Source organism: Sciurus vulgaris (genome assembly GCF_902686455.1).
Source record: "Sciurus vulgaris genome assembly, chromosome: 10".
In the NCBI taxonomy this organism is placed as follows: domain Eukaryota; kingdom Metazoa; phylum Chordata; class Mammalia; order Rodentia; family Sciuridae; genus Sciurus; species Sciurus vulgaris.
Window position 1 is genome coordinate 51,572,661 of NC_136470.1, and position 13,380 is coordinate 51,586,040.

The 13,380-nt window shown below is 35.0% G+C and overlaps 1 protein-coding gene across 1 annotated transcript in view; it reads left to right on the forward strand.

Annotated features, from left to right (window-relative positions):
- The window catches only part of ZPLD1 (zona pellucida like domain containing 1), a gene marked incomplete at its 5' end in the record, with an annotated part of 36,051 nt that overhangs the window by 7,730 nt on the left and 14,941 nt on the right, over nucleotides 1-13,380 (forward strand). Inside the window, 4 exons of the mRNA XM_079156326.1 lie at nucleotides 4,818-5,038; nucleotides 7,720-7,901; nucleotides 9,159-9,231; nucleotides 13,089-13,186. Of these exons, the coding sequence (XP_079012452.1) occupies nucleotides 4,818-5,038; nucleotides 7,720-7,901; nucleotides 9,159-9,231; nucleotides 13,089-13,186 (574 nt within the window). The remainder of the gene's footprint in view (nucleotides 1-4,817; nucleotides 5,039-7,719; nucleotides 7,902-9,158; nucleotides 9,232-13,088; nucleotides 13,187-13,380) is intronic.

The following is a 13,380-nucleotide window of genomic DNA, read 5'->3' on the forward strand; positions in this document are numbered from 1 at the left end:
TTGTGTAGTATCTTTACTTACATATATGGAGTGGAATCCATCCTCTTGGAATCCTATTTACATGGTAGCTTTATTCTATGAATCTCAAATGCAGAACACATTTTCATACATGATAAAATAGGTGGTTGGCAGCATGACAGCTTATTTAGAATTAGCATAATTTTTGAAAATCTGAGACAGACTATACCATTTCCTGATGGATAGGTGAGTGGAGTACAGAACATTATTTTTACCATTTTGATTATTATATTCTGAATACTTTTATAAAAACAGCTTGGATAAAATATCAGGGAAATACATTACCATTTTGGCAATATAACTACGTAAGCCCTTTAAGCAATTTTGCAGCTTCAAGGCACTTGGTATTTTTATACCTAAAATATTAAAAATCATCCCCTAAAGATATGTATTCCTTTATATTTTTGTCATTAACTTGTACTCATTGTTTAATACTCAAGTATTGTTTTAAGGAATGTAACAACTCAGGTCAGTCATGGACAGTAAAAGACTCAAAATATTTAGCTGTTGAAAGCAAGGGTTACCCAATCACTCTGCAAAAATATCTCTATTTTTGGCAGAAATTGTCCTTTGGCAATGTGAAATATCATTGTTTTCCCTCAAAGCCTCCCAAATGGTAAAGTGGAGCTGAATGGATGTCTTTAGTATCTACAACAGGAGAAAAAAAAGAAAAGAAAAGAAAAAAAAAAGTGTGTTTCTTTTTGAAGGATAGTAAAAAGTCTTTAGAAAACTGATTTAGAATGGATTTGAACAGATCTCTTTTCTTACACTGAAAAAAGCCTTTAATTTGTAACCTTGTCTTCAAGTGGGATCAGCCTATAGCAGATTCAGTTCCACTGCAGGGGTTACAAGTCTCTAGTCGTAAAGCAGAAAGCAGAAGAGAGCTTTACATCTAGATATAGCAATCATCTCCATTTGGTAAGGCATTCTCAGCATCAGTTCATGCCATCAAACACAGGTGAGGAAGGTAAAGTTTTGGGCTGGTTTAAGTTAAGAATAAAGATACCTCTTTTCTGTGACATATTTATTGATATGTATTTGCTTTATCATGCAGTGCAATAAAACTGGTTCACTGAACCTAAAACAAATTCTCAGTCAACTCTCTAATAGATGATGATTTGATTTGACATTCAGGTAAACATTTTGTTACCATGAAGAGACTGTTTTTTAAAGATCATTTTGTAGTTTCCTATGATCTTTCCTGTGCCTGCCACACGGTCTCATTCCCTGCCATTTTTTTCCCCTTCGCATATTAAATCCTAACAAAAATGGAACTGTCTGGCTCCCAACCAGCCTGAGCATATTTCATTATTCACACTGTCCCCTCTGAGTTATAAATTTTCCACTCCTTTACATAGCTGACTCCTTACTGATACTTCAAACTAAGATCAATGCCATCTTCTTCAGGAAGGCATTCCTAACCAGCTGGTCTAGGCGAGCTTGGCTTTCTCTGCCACCCGACAGCTCTCTGGTACGATCTTCTGTCAATGTGAGCCACGTTAATGTGTGTCCTCCTTGACTCGGATTCGCTTGAGAACAGGCACAGGACCACTACTTCTCTCTTTCTTTTCCTGATTCTGAGGATTGAACCCAGGGATGCTCTGCCACTGAGCTACATCCCCAGTCCTTTTTGATTTTTATTTTGAGACAGGGTCTTAATAAATTGCTGAGGTTGGTCTTGACTTTGCAGTCCTCCTGCCTCAGTCTTCCAGTCTCTGGGTTTATAGGCCTGCACCACTGTGCCTGGTTCTGAATGACTAATTTTTGAATCCTCAGTGCAGTCTATTGTCCCAGTAATTATTCAATAATTAATTAAATAATTACTCAGTGGAGTGCATCAGTGAATATAATAGCTTTTTTATTTTTGCCTTCTGTGACTTTCAGTTTACGAGACAAACACACAAATGTTTTTTAAAGCAGTATGACAATGTAAAACAAAGTGGCATACTTTATGGGATCAGGGGAATCTTTGAGAAAAGGAAATGAAATCTGAGATCTGAGAGAAGAGTAGAAGTTACTTAAGCAAAGTTTGGGGATAGAGGAGTGTTCCAAGCAGAAGATACACTGTTTGAAGATCTTGTGCATAAAGCTGTATTATGTTTTTAAAATGCTCACAGTACTTTATTGAGGATTTATATATATATATATATTTGTAGTAAGATGCACCAATCTTAGGTAGTTTTCACCATCTTAATGCAGTTTGAAATTTTAACATTTGTATATAATTGTATTACCCCATCAAGATCAAGATGTAGAGCATTTTTATCTCCCCTCAATTTTTTCTTGTTCCCCATATGGGAAAATTCCACCCCAGGAGACAACCACTATTTTGGCATCTATCACTCTGTGGGATGCTTTCTTAACAACTGAAAAACATTCCGTGTAACAGATACAGGGAGCAGGGGTGGTAGAAGAGAGGTGAGAATTCTGTGATGGACAGGTGGCTGATCATGAAGAGTCTTGAGAACCTGACTGAAGATGGGACTTTGACCTAATGAAAAGAGTAACTGTTTGGAGATCTGAGTGAGAAGTGGACATAACTGCATCAATGTGCTAACAACTATTCTAACCAAAGGGGTTGAAAGTGGAAATAAAGGCACCAGTTAGGAAGTTAATGCAATGTTCCAGGGGAACGATAATGATAATGCGCCCAGGAATAGCAAGTAGATGGAGAAAAATCAATTAGTTTATGATGTATTTTGAAGTTCATAGATACTCAAAAAGCATTTTTTGAAATGAACTAGACTGTTTTAGGAAAGAGTATCATTTCAAAATTATGGTTGCAGTGAAACAGTTAATGTTGCTAAAGGGTTTAGGGATATTCTCCCAAATTTAAATAGTATTTGTTATATTTTTTGGTGATAAAATGTATTTGTAACTAATTCATCTTATTTTTCTACTCACAAAATGCTTGAAATTTTCCATAACACCTAGCCTAGTATTTGCTTTTTTGTCCACGAAAAAAATTATGTCTTTCTTTATAGATAATTATAATGAGTTTAAAATTATTACCAAACATAGAAATTTATGTACAGACTCATTTACACCCTCAAAATGTGACTCATTTTTCTGGAAAAAGTGTATAGAGAAGAAATATTCCAAAGAGCTATGATATTGGATACTTTTCCTTTTAAATTAGGGCTGAATTATTTAAGCAAATTAATTCTAGGCTAAAAATCTTGAATGACATTTACATATTTCTTCGTGAACATCCTATCATTTGCCAGAAATATGTTTTATTTTGTTTGGCTTTCCATTTTTGAACAATCAAGGTAAATTCTCCAAATAATCAATTCTTATTTGTTTCCACATTTTGCAAAGCTGACTCTTGTTTCAGATTTTTTATTTAATAGGTAAAGCAGGGTTAAAAGGTGGTGAGGTTACTGTTTTGGGTTTTCTAGCACTGCAGTAACAGAGCACAACAAAGTTGACTTAAAACAATAGAAATTTATCGTCTCATGGAGTGATTTACAACAGTGGAAATTTATTGTTTCACAGTTCTGAGGCCAGAAGCTCAAAATCAAGGCAGGTCCATGCTCCCTCTGAGAGTCTGGGGAGCATCCTTTCTTGTCTCTTCTCAGTTTTTGGTGGTGTGTCAGGACAATCATGGGTGTGCCTTGCTTCTGGCTGTTTGGCTTCCACCCTGTCTTCACCTGGTGCTCCCTCTCTCTGCCTGGTCTCCTCATAGTACATTCCTTTTATAAAGACATCAGTCTTATTCAATGGGAGGCCACTCCACTGCAATATGACTTTCTTTTCATTTCACTGACTAAATCTGCAACAATGCCATTTCAAAGAAAAAAAGAAAAAGAAAAACAACAACAACAACAACAACAACAAAAAAACAAAACAAAACAAAAAACACCTGAACAAGGAGGGATTGGAATTTCACTATATTTTGGGGGAAGAAGACACAATTCAATTCACAGAAGTCAAAAAACTGGCAAAAGCAAAATATTCTGCCAGCAAAGAATCCCAAAGTCTCCATCATATGTAGAAAAATAATTAATAAAGGTATGAAAAGCTTTGCTTTTCACACAGGTATGCTGTGTGTGTGCATGTGGGCTTTTGCATGCATGTGCTCTTTTCTACAGACTTGGGATAACTCTTATCATTAATAAATCATGGAGTTGCAGAGAATCATGCAAATTATGCTTTATGTTTCCTGCCTACTTCATTCCTTTTTTTGAGGCATACAAGTTCATTAGCAAAATTTTCTTAGAGCATGGTACGCTTTTTTCTTCACAATATCAGCACCCTATTGCTCATCCTTTTCGTCTAACAAATAAAATGGAATTCCTCTAGATGGCTTTTGTTTTTACATCCTGGATGAGATGAATTATCAAATACCAAAGTGCCTAACAATTTGGTTTAGGGTGAATTTTAACGGCTTCTTTCTTCATTGTGGAAAATGTATCATTTGTACTGAGTTTCAGTCTAGACAGGCGATCTGAATAATTCAGTTGGTCTAGTTCTGAATTTCCTCAGTAACCTGATTTTTTTCCACTCCATTCTTCGCAACAGTACTCGACTGACATTTAATGCACACCCACTGAACAGCAGGCACAATAGAACAGAGGTGAACTATAATCTCTACACCCAAAGAGCTCTCCCGGAATACCCAAATTTTTCCTGATCACTCTTCCTAGTAACATGTACATTGGATTATGATGTATTCAAGCCTAGAAAAGAATTAGATTAAGGAGATGATAAATGTATCGTAGGTTTGTAGAAGTTATTCGTGTACTCTCCACTGTGCTTCTGGGCTTACCTTTGTTTTTTATATGTGTTTGTTTCAGCTGAAAGAGACATCAGTGTCTACTGTGGGGTGCAGGCCATTACGATGAAGATTAATTTTTGCACAGTGCTTTTCTCGGGATATTCTGAAACAGATCTGGCACTGAACGGAAGGCATGGGGATTCCCACTGCAGGGGGTTCGTCAATAACAACACCTTTCCAGCAGTGGTCATTTTCATCATCAATCTCAGCACCTTGGAGGGCTGTGGAAACAACTTAGTGGTAAGATTAGTGTGACACTGTGTGCTAGGTCTGGGGTCATAAAAAGAAAAAGTCTCACCATTTCATAAAATAATCAGAAGCACAGTCTATCTTCCAAGAAAAAATGGTAATAAAACTGAACACATCGCTTTCTTTTAACTTGGAAGTGTGCATTCCCAAGTATACAATTCCCCTTTTTAATGTGGTTATGTTTATAGGCTGTTGAGGGGCCCGAGGTCAGCTGTGCTACTCTGAGCATCATTCTTTGGGGTGAGTGACACAGATGGGCATTCTCTACAGTTTTGCATTAGCCATGTACTTCATGGAAGTGTCTGATCATGAAGACAATGTTGCAGTGAGTCTGGCTGTGAACCACTTGACCTATTGTTTTAGTGACCTTGTTCTGACCCCTTAAAGATAAAATGAGGAACTTGGACTCTTCTTTTACTCTTCCCTTTCCTGTTCACCATTAAATGATGGACCTCAGTGCTTTATGCAAGAGGGCTGCCAATGTTGCTAGTGTGAAGTTCTTCCTTGTGTGGGACTGTCCTTTGCATTTCATAATGTTTATCATACACACTCTTCTCAATCATTTTGCAAATCAATACAGTACTTTGAACATTTCCATCCTGAATGAGAACTAACAGTCTACACCATTCATTTATTTATTCATTTGTTGAACACCAAAAATAGAATTTTCATTCCAGAGAATGAAAATTAATTAAAGCAAATGTATTGTGATGGGGGTATTAGTCACAGTGAAATTCACTTGGTACTATTTTTCACTTTCCTTGTTTAGATATTGGTAAATCCTACCAAAGACAGAAACTGGGATATAATGGTGCATGACCGCTTAGCCCAGTGAAGAAGGAGGGCTTGGCTTTTACTCCTCACAATTATTGTTTGGGGTTAGAAGGGAAGGCTTCATTATTCCGAGGGCATGGTTTCTAAGATTTGGTGGGGGCTGGAAGGTGGGATTTATTTGAATCTCTTTCTTTATCTTTTCCCAAAGGGCAGTTAGAATATTGTGCCCCTGACTCCTTTCAAGCCTGCAGGTTGGGTATTGTTGATTCTTTTTATTAAAAACGTTTATTCATCTCTCCGAGTTGTGTGTAGAGAGGTTATGAAGCGGGCCTAGGGGAGAGAGAAGCAGGTTGATTATTGCATGTCTTGTCTCTTCGTGGAGGGAGGGAGCCTATCTGGAGATCCCAGCATTCCCCTCCTCCTGCAAAGCCTTTCATTCAAGGATTCAAGTCACCTTGTCCAGCTGCCTAGAAAATAATCCAGGAGAAAAGCCAGGACAACTCTTTCTTTCTGGGTGTACTTTCACACTGTTTTTAAGAGCTGGAGAATTCTGATATAAAAATTACTGTGTGTGTGTGTGTCTGTGTGTGTGTGCATATGTGTGTGTGTGTGTTTGCAGACAGAATAGGTATACTCAGTAAGCCAGGCAAACAGGGAGAAAAGGGGAAGTTTTGCTTATTTTTCATATTTCAACTTAGATGTCACCAGCTTTGGAGTCTATTCCAAAGGCACTCTTCCATGAGAAACATTAAGTAGACTAGTAAATCACTGGATTGGAATAAAAATCTTTTCATTCATAAGCATTTTTGCCCCATCCATGAATTTGCTAGATGATTGTCTTGATTTCCCCACGTGCTGTTAGGCTCACACGTGAAATTTATCTAACCCATTGCTGAAAATTAAGGATTGCAGGTATCAGTAAGATCTGCTGAAAATACCAGTTGAGTGCCATATTGCATTTGTCATGGTGGGAGAAGCAACTCTATCCTTCTTTGGTCTTATGAAGATCAGGAATATTGATTATTCCTAAACTGGTGGGTCTTTGATTTTAGTAGGATTGGATAATCAAATGAAGGTTGAGCAATCCCAAGAAAATACACGCAAAGACCAAATCTTCCTCTGACTACTGGGAGTTCATGAACTCTTACCCTAGAAAGGAATAAGAATCTCTATGAACCACAGAGGAGACCCTGGGAAGAGTATCCTTAAAAATTTGTAACCTTTATTCATGTGTTCAGAAATTATTTGTGAGGCCCACAGTGCTGGTTCTGGGTTGAAAATAGGAAGTGATCAGGGCCCAGCTGGCCCTGACCACAAATAACTCAGGAGGACAAAGGGTACTGCCAAGTGAGCAGACTGCTCAGGTGCTGTATCTGCTGCTGTGATTGAAACAAACCCTGCACATGGGGGAGTTAGGGACATTAAGCTGGAAAGATGAGGTCCCGTGGAATAAGACAGCATTGCGAAGTGGGGCAGGGAGGGCAGCAGAAGGACTGTCCACAAAGGCCAGAGCAGCAAGAGGCTTGGGATAGCAGCAACATTATTAAGAGTGGGAGTTAGGAAGCAGGACGCTTACGTGGAAACAGGGCGCAGTAAGGACTTTGCACGTTATGCCAGAGTGTCTTTTATTTGCTCATTTTAGCTTTCTGGATATATAATCTTTTTCCCTTCTCATTAATGAAATATGGGTCAGTGTCTGGAAAATATGAAGGTTCCATTTACTTAAAAGATATACTTAATCACTTATAAATAACACTGTCGTATTATTTAAAAACCGCAGCACGTTACAGTTGAACCAGAAGCTAGAAATGATTTCATCAAATGTTTTATTTGCATATCAAGTGCCTAGATTTATATATAACCACTTAATCATTGAACTTGGTCTTCCATTCTAACAGGTGTCCACAATTCCTGGTGTCAGTGCTTATGGAAATGCAACTTCAGTACAAATAGGAAATATTTCAGGATATATTGACACTCCAGATCCACCAACAATCATCAGCTACCTACCTGGACTTCTTTACAAATTTAGTTGTAGCTATCCATTGGAGTACCTGGTTAATAACACCCAGCTTGCTTCGTGAGTTTGTGTTTTATTCTTTCTTTCTCATATTATGCTTGTGTTTGAATACTTTCTTATTTTTGAGAAGCTTATAAAGTTGGCAGGATTTGTTGAGAATAGTCAAACTGAAACAATATAATGGAAGCCGTATTTAGTCTAATATCCATCCACCTATCTGTTTGCCTGTCTTGGATTTTCCTTGTTCCATTTGCCTAAGAACCAGGGGTACTTGAGCAGTTCTGAAGGCTCTGTGGTGCCTCCGATATGTAGGATATTTGGTTGCTATGTTATTGAGTCCTGCCTGTCCCCTCTTTCTGCCATATACTTCTGCTGCTCCAGATATCAGAATCTCCATGACTTTTGCAGAGATGCACGAGCACCTGCAATTCTCCAGGAATGGTGGCATGACTTACAGACAAAGAAATCTAGACAAAGACGGAGGTTATTGCTTATAGATGTATTTATTTATTATTTCTAAAGTACCTACTCTAAGACATGGTTGTGTCTGCATCACAATATAATTACCTGGATTTGTCAAATATTTTTTACAAAATGGGATGAGTGAGTGAAAACTTTCCTCCTCCAATTTCAGGATTTGATACTATGAAATCCTATTTAATTATTACAAGGGAACAAGGAGGCCACATTTCTCTTTTGGTTTAAAGCTATTCATAGCTGATTTTAATGGCATCGTGGTCTAAAGCAAAACTTCAATATGAAAAGAAGAAAAGAAAGGCATTGGTCAAAAGATTACTGATGTAGAAGGAAGCATCTCACACTCTGTCCTCTGACCCTCACACAGAACACACTCCTCAGCTTTACTATCCAGAGATCCATTCATTTATTCAATCAATATTTATTACACCTCTAGCTATTTACCAGTGTTCTAGCTGTGAACAAAGTCAAGCAAAATCCCTGATCTCAGAAATTTCTAATGGAATTGATAAAAGTATATTTGCATCAGATTCAAGTTCTCTGCAATAGTTGAATTTTTTTCTTTTTTCCTTTTGCAAAAAGTTTCACATATGTAATACGAAATACAAAGATTACTTTATAAATAGAAACGATCATAAGGGACAATCTGTCTTTACTTGGCCTCCCTTGCTGTTTGATTATATCTCTTTGATGATTTCAACAGTACACCTACTCCAGGCCTACTTAAAAGTATGCCAGACTTACTCAAGAGTTTTATTGCCTGAAATCTAGCATTCAGGTATAACTAAAACTTTTAATTTAAAATCCCATCAATGCTTTCCTCTTCTAAATCTGTTTTAGGTCCTCAGCTGCTATTTCTGTGAGAGAGAACAATGGAACATTTGTCAGCACTTTGAACCTCCTCCTTTATAACGTGAGTTGATGGGTGAAGGATGTTATTTTACCTTTCACTCTTGTGAGGAGCCATTTATGTGAATTGCTTTTATATAAAAATCTATTGGAAGTCACATTAACCCCATTATATTTTGGTAACGTTTACCCATCTTTACAACTATTTTCATTTATCTTAGTCATAAAGGTACACTAAAAATTCCATTAAACTTTCTAAACATTGATAAATGATTTAAATTTTATATCATGAATGAGTCTGTAATAGTTTATCAAACTTTCTTTCTACATTTCTTTGTATATTTTTATTTATGTATACATCTGTGTGCACAGCTGTGATCAGGGTCAAGATTTGGGGAATAATACTTTTGTGATACAGATGTATGGAAGGTCTTAAATGATACTTTTATTGGAGACATACTTGGTGATGGATGTGTTAATATTTTCAATATGGGTTTTAGTGATGACAATTCTATCACATCCAAAATAATTTGGATTGACGATACAGCATTGTCTAAACTTTTGTCATGTAAATATAGATGGTGGCAGCAAAACGTGAAAAATACATGGATTTCTATTTATAACTGTAACATTAATCCCCCAAATGATATTTTCATGTTGATTAAAAATTTTTATTCATACATTTTAAATGCCTGATTTAAATATCAATTTTTCAATCTATCAACCAACATTTTTGTAAATTATGAATCTGATTTTTGCATTATTATTCATGTCATCATGGCACTGAGTTATAATTCATGCAACTGATTTAAAAGTCAGTGCTTTATACTTTGAATATAATGAGCTATAAATATTGTAGTAGGACATTTTCCAAAGGCATTTAAAAAAATCATGTTTATAAGTTTGTATTCTGACACCACAGAGTTCTAAACAACAAATTAAAATGTGTTGGAATGAAGATTGCCTTTCTGTCATTTCTAAACTTTCCTCTGCAAAGAGAAGCTGCCAAGTTGCTTGGTTCTATAATACTCAGTAAATATATGCCAATATTCATTCCTGATATGGACAGATACTTATTCTATTTATTATTAGCAAGCAATATTTATATAAATAACCTTAAATTGGAATATTTCTATTGATTTATAAGTATAGTCTCTGAGGTAGAATTGAGGTAACCGGTTTAGATTCAACATTGTTTATTAGAATTGAGATCAAGATAAGGATTCCCAATCCTTTAAAAAGTGGAAAATATATCCACATGGCATTTAATGATACCCTTATATTCTGTGAAATTAAACTATCCTTTCACTGAAAAAGCAAAATATCCAAATGTAGAAGTGTGGCTCTGAGTACAGGTTTTTCATTAAGTTCTTCCTTTCACTTTAGCAATGGATTGTAGCCCTGTTGCTAACGTGATATCAATTCAAAGTTTCTGGAATCTTGATGCTAATTAGAAGTCTATCATTTAATAGTAACCTTCATATTTTAAGTCTATGGCAAGAGGTAACCAATTTTTGATTTCAGATTATAAATGAAATAGGTAGTGCCAAAATTCTCATATTTAATCAGTTTGCAATAAATTATTATTAATGGTTGAATTAAAAAATAAATCAAACTTTAAAAGTTCTTTACTAATTAGATGTTGAATAAAATTCAATCATTTCCTACAAATTTAAATTTTTTTAATTAATGGATTTTTTTAAAGGCAGTTTTAGGTTTATAGAAAAATTAATCAAAAGTACAGAGCTTTCCCATATACCCCCTTGCCCTTGCACACAATTTTCTCTTTTGCTTATGTCTTGTGTCAGTATGAAATATGTTACAATTGCATTATTCTTACCTAGAGACCATGGTTTACAGTTAGTTTACTCTTCCTATTATATGTATTGTATAGATTTTGACAATCCTTTAATGACATATGTCCATTATTGGTGCTGTCATACAGAAGAGTATGCCCTTAAACTAATGTTTTAACATAATACCTTCGAAGTATTTTACCATGTTGGAAGAAGTTAAAATATTAGTAGTTCACGTTAGGAAAAAAAATTGAACTTTTACTAATTTATCCCAAACCGTATTTATTACTTTTCTGGAACAATAGCATTTAGTTATTTACCCCCAGGAATGAGGGAAAGTTATATTATGTGCTAAATACTGCATTCTTATTCTCTGATTTGTCATTTGAAGAGGAAAAGTTGGACCCAACTTGAATGTAGCACAATTTTTTATTCCTATGTTTACTAAAATACAGTAAATGTACTCAGGAAAATTATATTTATAAATAGCAATAATTTATTGTCAATGAGACTTCCATATATTACAGTTGTTTTGAGTTGAACTGTGCCCTTACTTTTATGCAAGGTAAAAATGTTTGCTCCTCTTTGGAAATAGAAAGTGAGGATGGCCTGCATTTTGAAGTGCACCTAAATCTTAGACTCTTCTGAGTGGGTCAAGATAGCAAATATGAAATAGAGTAGTGGTAATTAAGGATATTTTTTAAAAGTTTGAGAAGAACTAAAATAGATACAATTGATTTTAGCAACTTGGTAGTGCAAATCAGAGTAGATAACTACACCTCTTAGGAGCAATTTCAGGAGGAAAAAAATCATGAATCATGATTAAAGTACAATGGGATCACAAATCATTTCCAAATGGTTTCACAGTATATTACTTATAAAAAAAAAGTAAGCATTCTTTTGGATAATATTGATACAAATGCAAAATGAAACAGCAGTCTAATTAACATTAAGTGCAGTTTACTTAGAGACATTGGAAAAGGGAACCAGAAAGTTATTAAATAAATATATTAACTATCTGACATGGTTAAAGGAATTGTCATCATTTATCACAGAAACATAGGAAATAATTAGAAATACAGAAAATAATACGGAAGGGTCACCATTTCCAAGTATAGCATATATTCCCTCATTTATCTCGCTTTATTTGGGGATGAAATGTTTCAAAAGCAAAGCATTCAAACTATTATTATTTTAATTCAAAAAATTTGAACTATGCTGCTCTCATTCCAGTCTTCTAAACAGAGTACACTCGTATTTTTTCCTCCTTTGATGACTTGGAAATTTAATAGTGAACATTAAACGTGTTCTTTTGCTGCAAAACAGCAATATATTTAGAATCATTAAATTTGGGGAAAACAATTATTCTGTAAGCTGAATGATTTGGTTGCTTCGATTTTGAGGATTTTCAGTTTTGCATTTTCTGTTCTTTTTTCATTATCAAATTATAGATGTCACTTTTTAATATCTAATTTACTGCTTCAATCTGTTAAGGATTGGGAAGTGATATAAATAAATTCCCTAGAATTGGTCTAAAATAGACCTTTCAATAAGTACTCACCAAGGAATTTGGTGCAGAAAGTATGGCCTGTATTTTGACAACTCAGAGACTATGTTGGTCTGTTTTTTGGTTTTCAATTCAATTTCAGTAATTTCAAATTGCTGGGTAAGTGGGGTAAATACAAGATTGCCACAGGTTTAAGATCTACCAATTCAAAAGGAAGGACTTAAATCAAAGCAGATATAATTTAAATGAGTATTAGCCTCTTTATAATCTAAAATAATAAAACACTAATTTAGATAAACTGAACATTGGCCATTGAGTATTAAACAAACCAAATATAACCACTGACCATTTGATATAATTTAAATATGATGAATATTGGCTAACATACATAGTTAAACTATGGAAATGGAAAAGATTTATGTATGGAAATCAACTTGTTACATGGATATGGTTTAAGAGGAGTTCTGCTAAGAATCAGAATTAAACAAGTCTTTTTAGGAGGTGGATGTGTTGATTTACCTGCTCTTTTTTTTTTTTTTTTTCTATTACACTGTTTTAAGTGGTAAATGTGCTATTGTTGGGAAGGTAATGATAGATTGCTTATTATTTCATTATTAGGATTCAACCTACAGTCAGCAGTTAATTATCCCAAGTATAGGATTACCTTTGAAAACCAAAGTATTTGCAGCTGTACAAGCCACTAATCTGGATGGAAGGTATTTTCAAACTTATCTTTTGCTGCCTAGAACATGTAAGGCTCCTGAATCATAAAGTTAGCTCATTCATTTTTAAATTCAATTTAAACACTACTGTCATTGCCACACCATTTAGGCATGCTAATAAAAGAAAGAGCAAATTACAAAGTCCAAGGGGTGACACTCATTTTATGTCATTAATTGGAAAATAACAA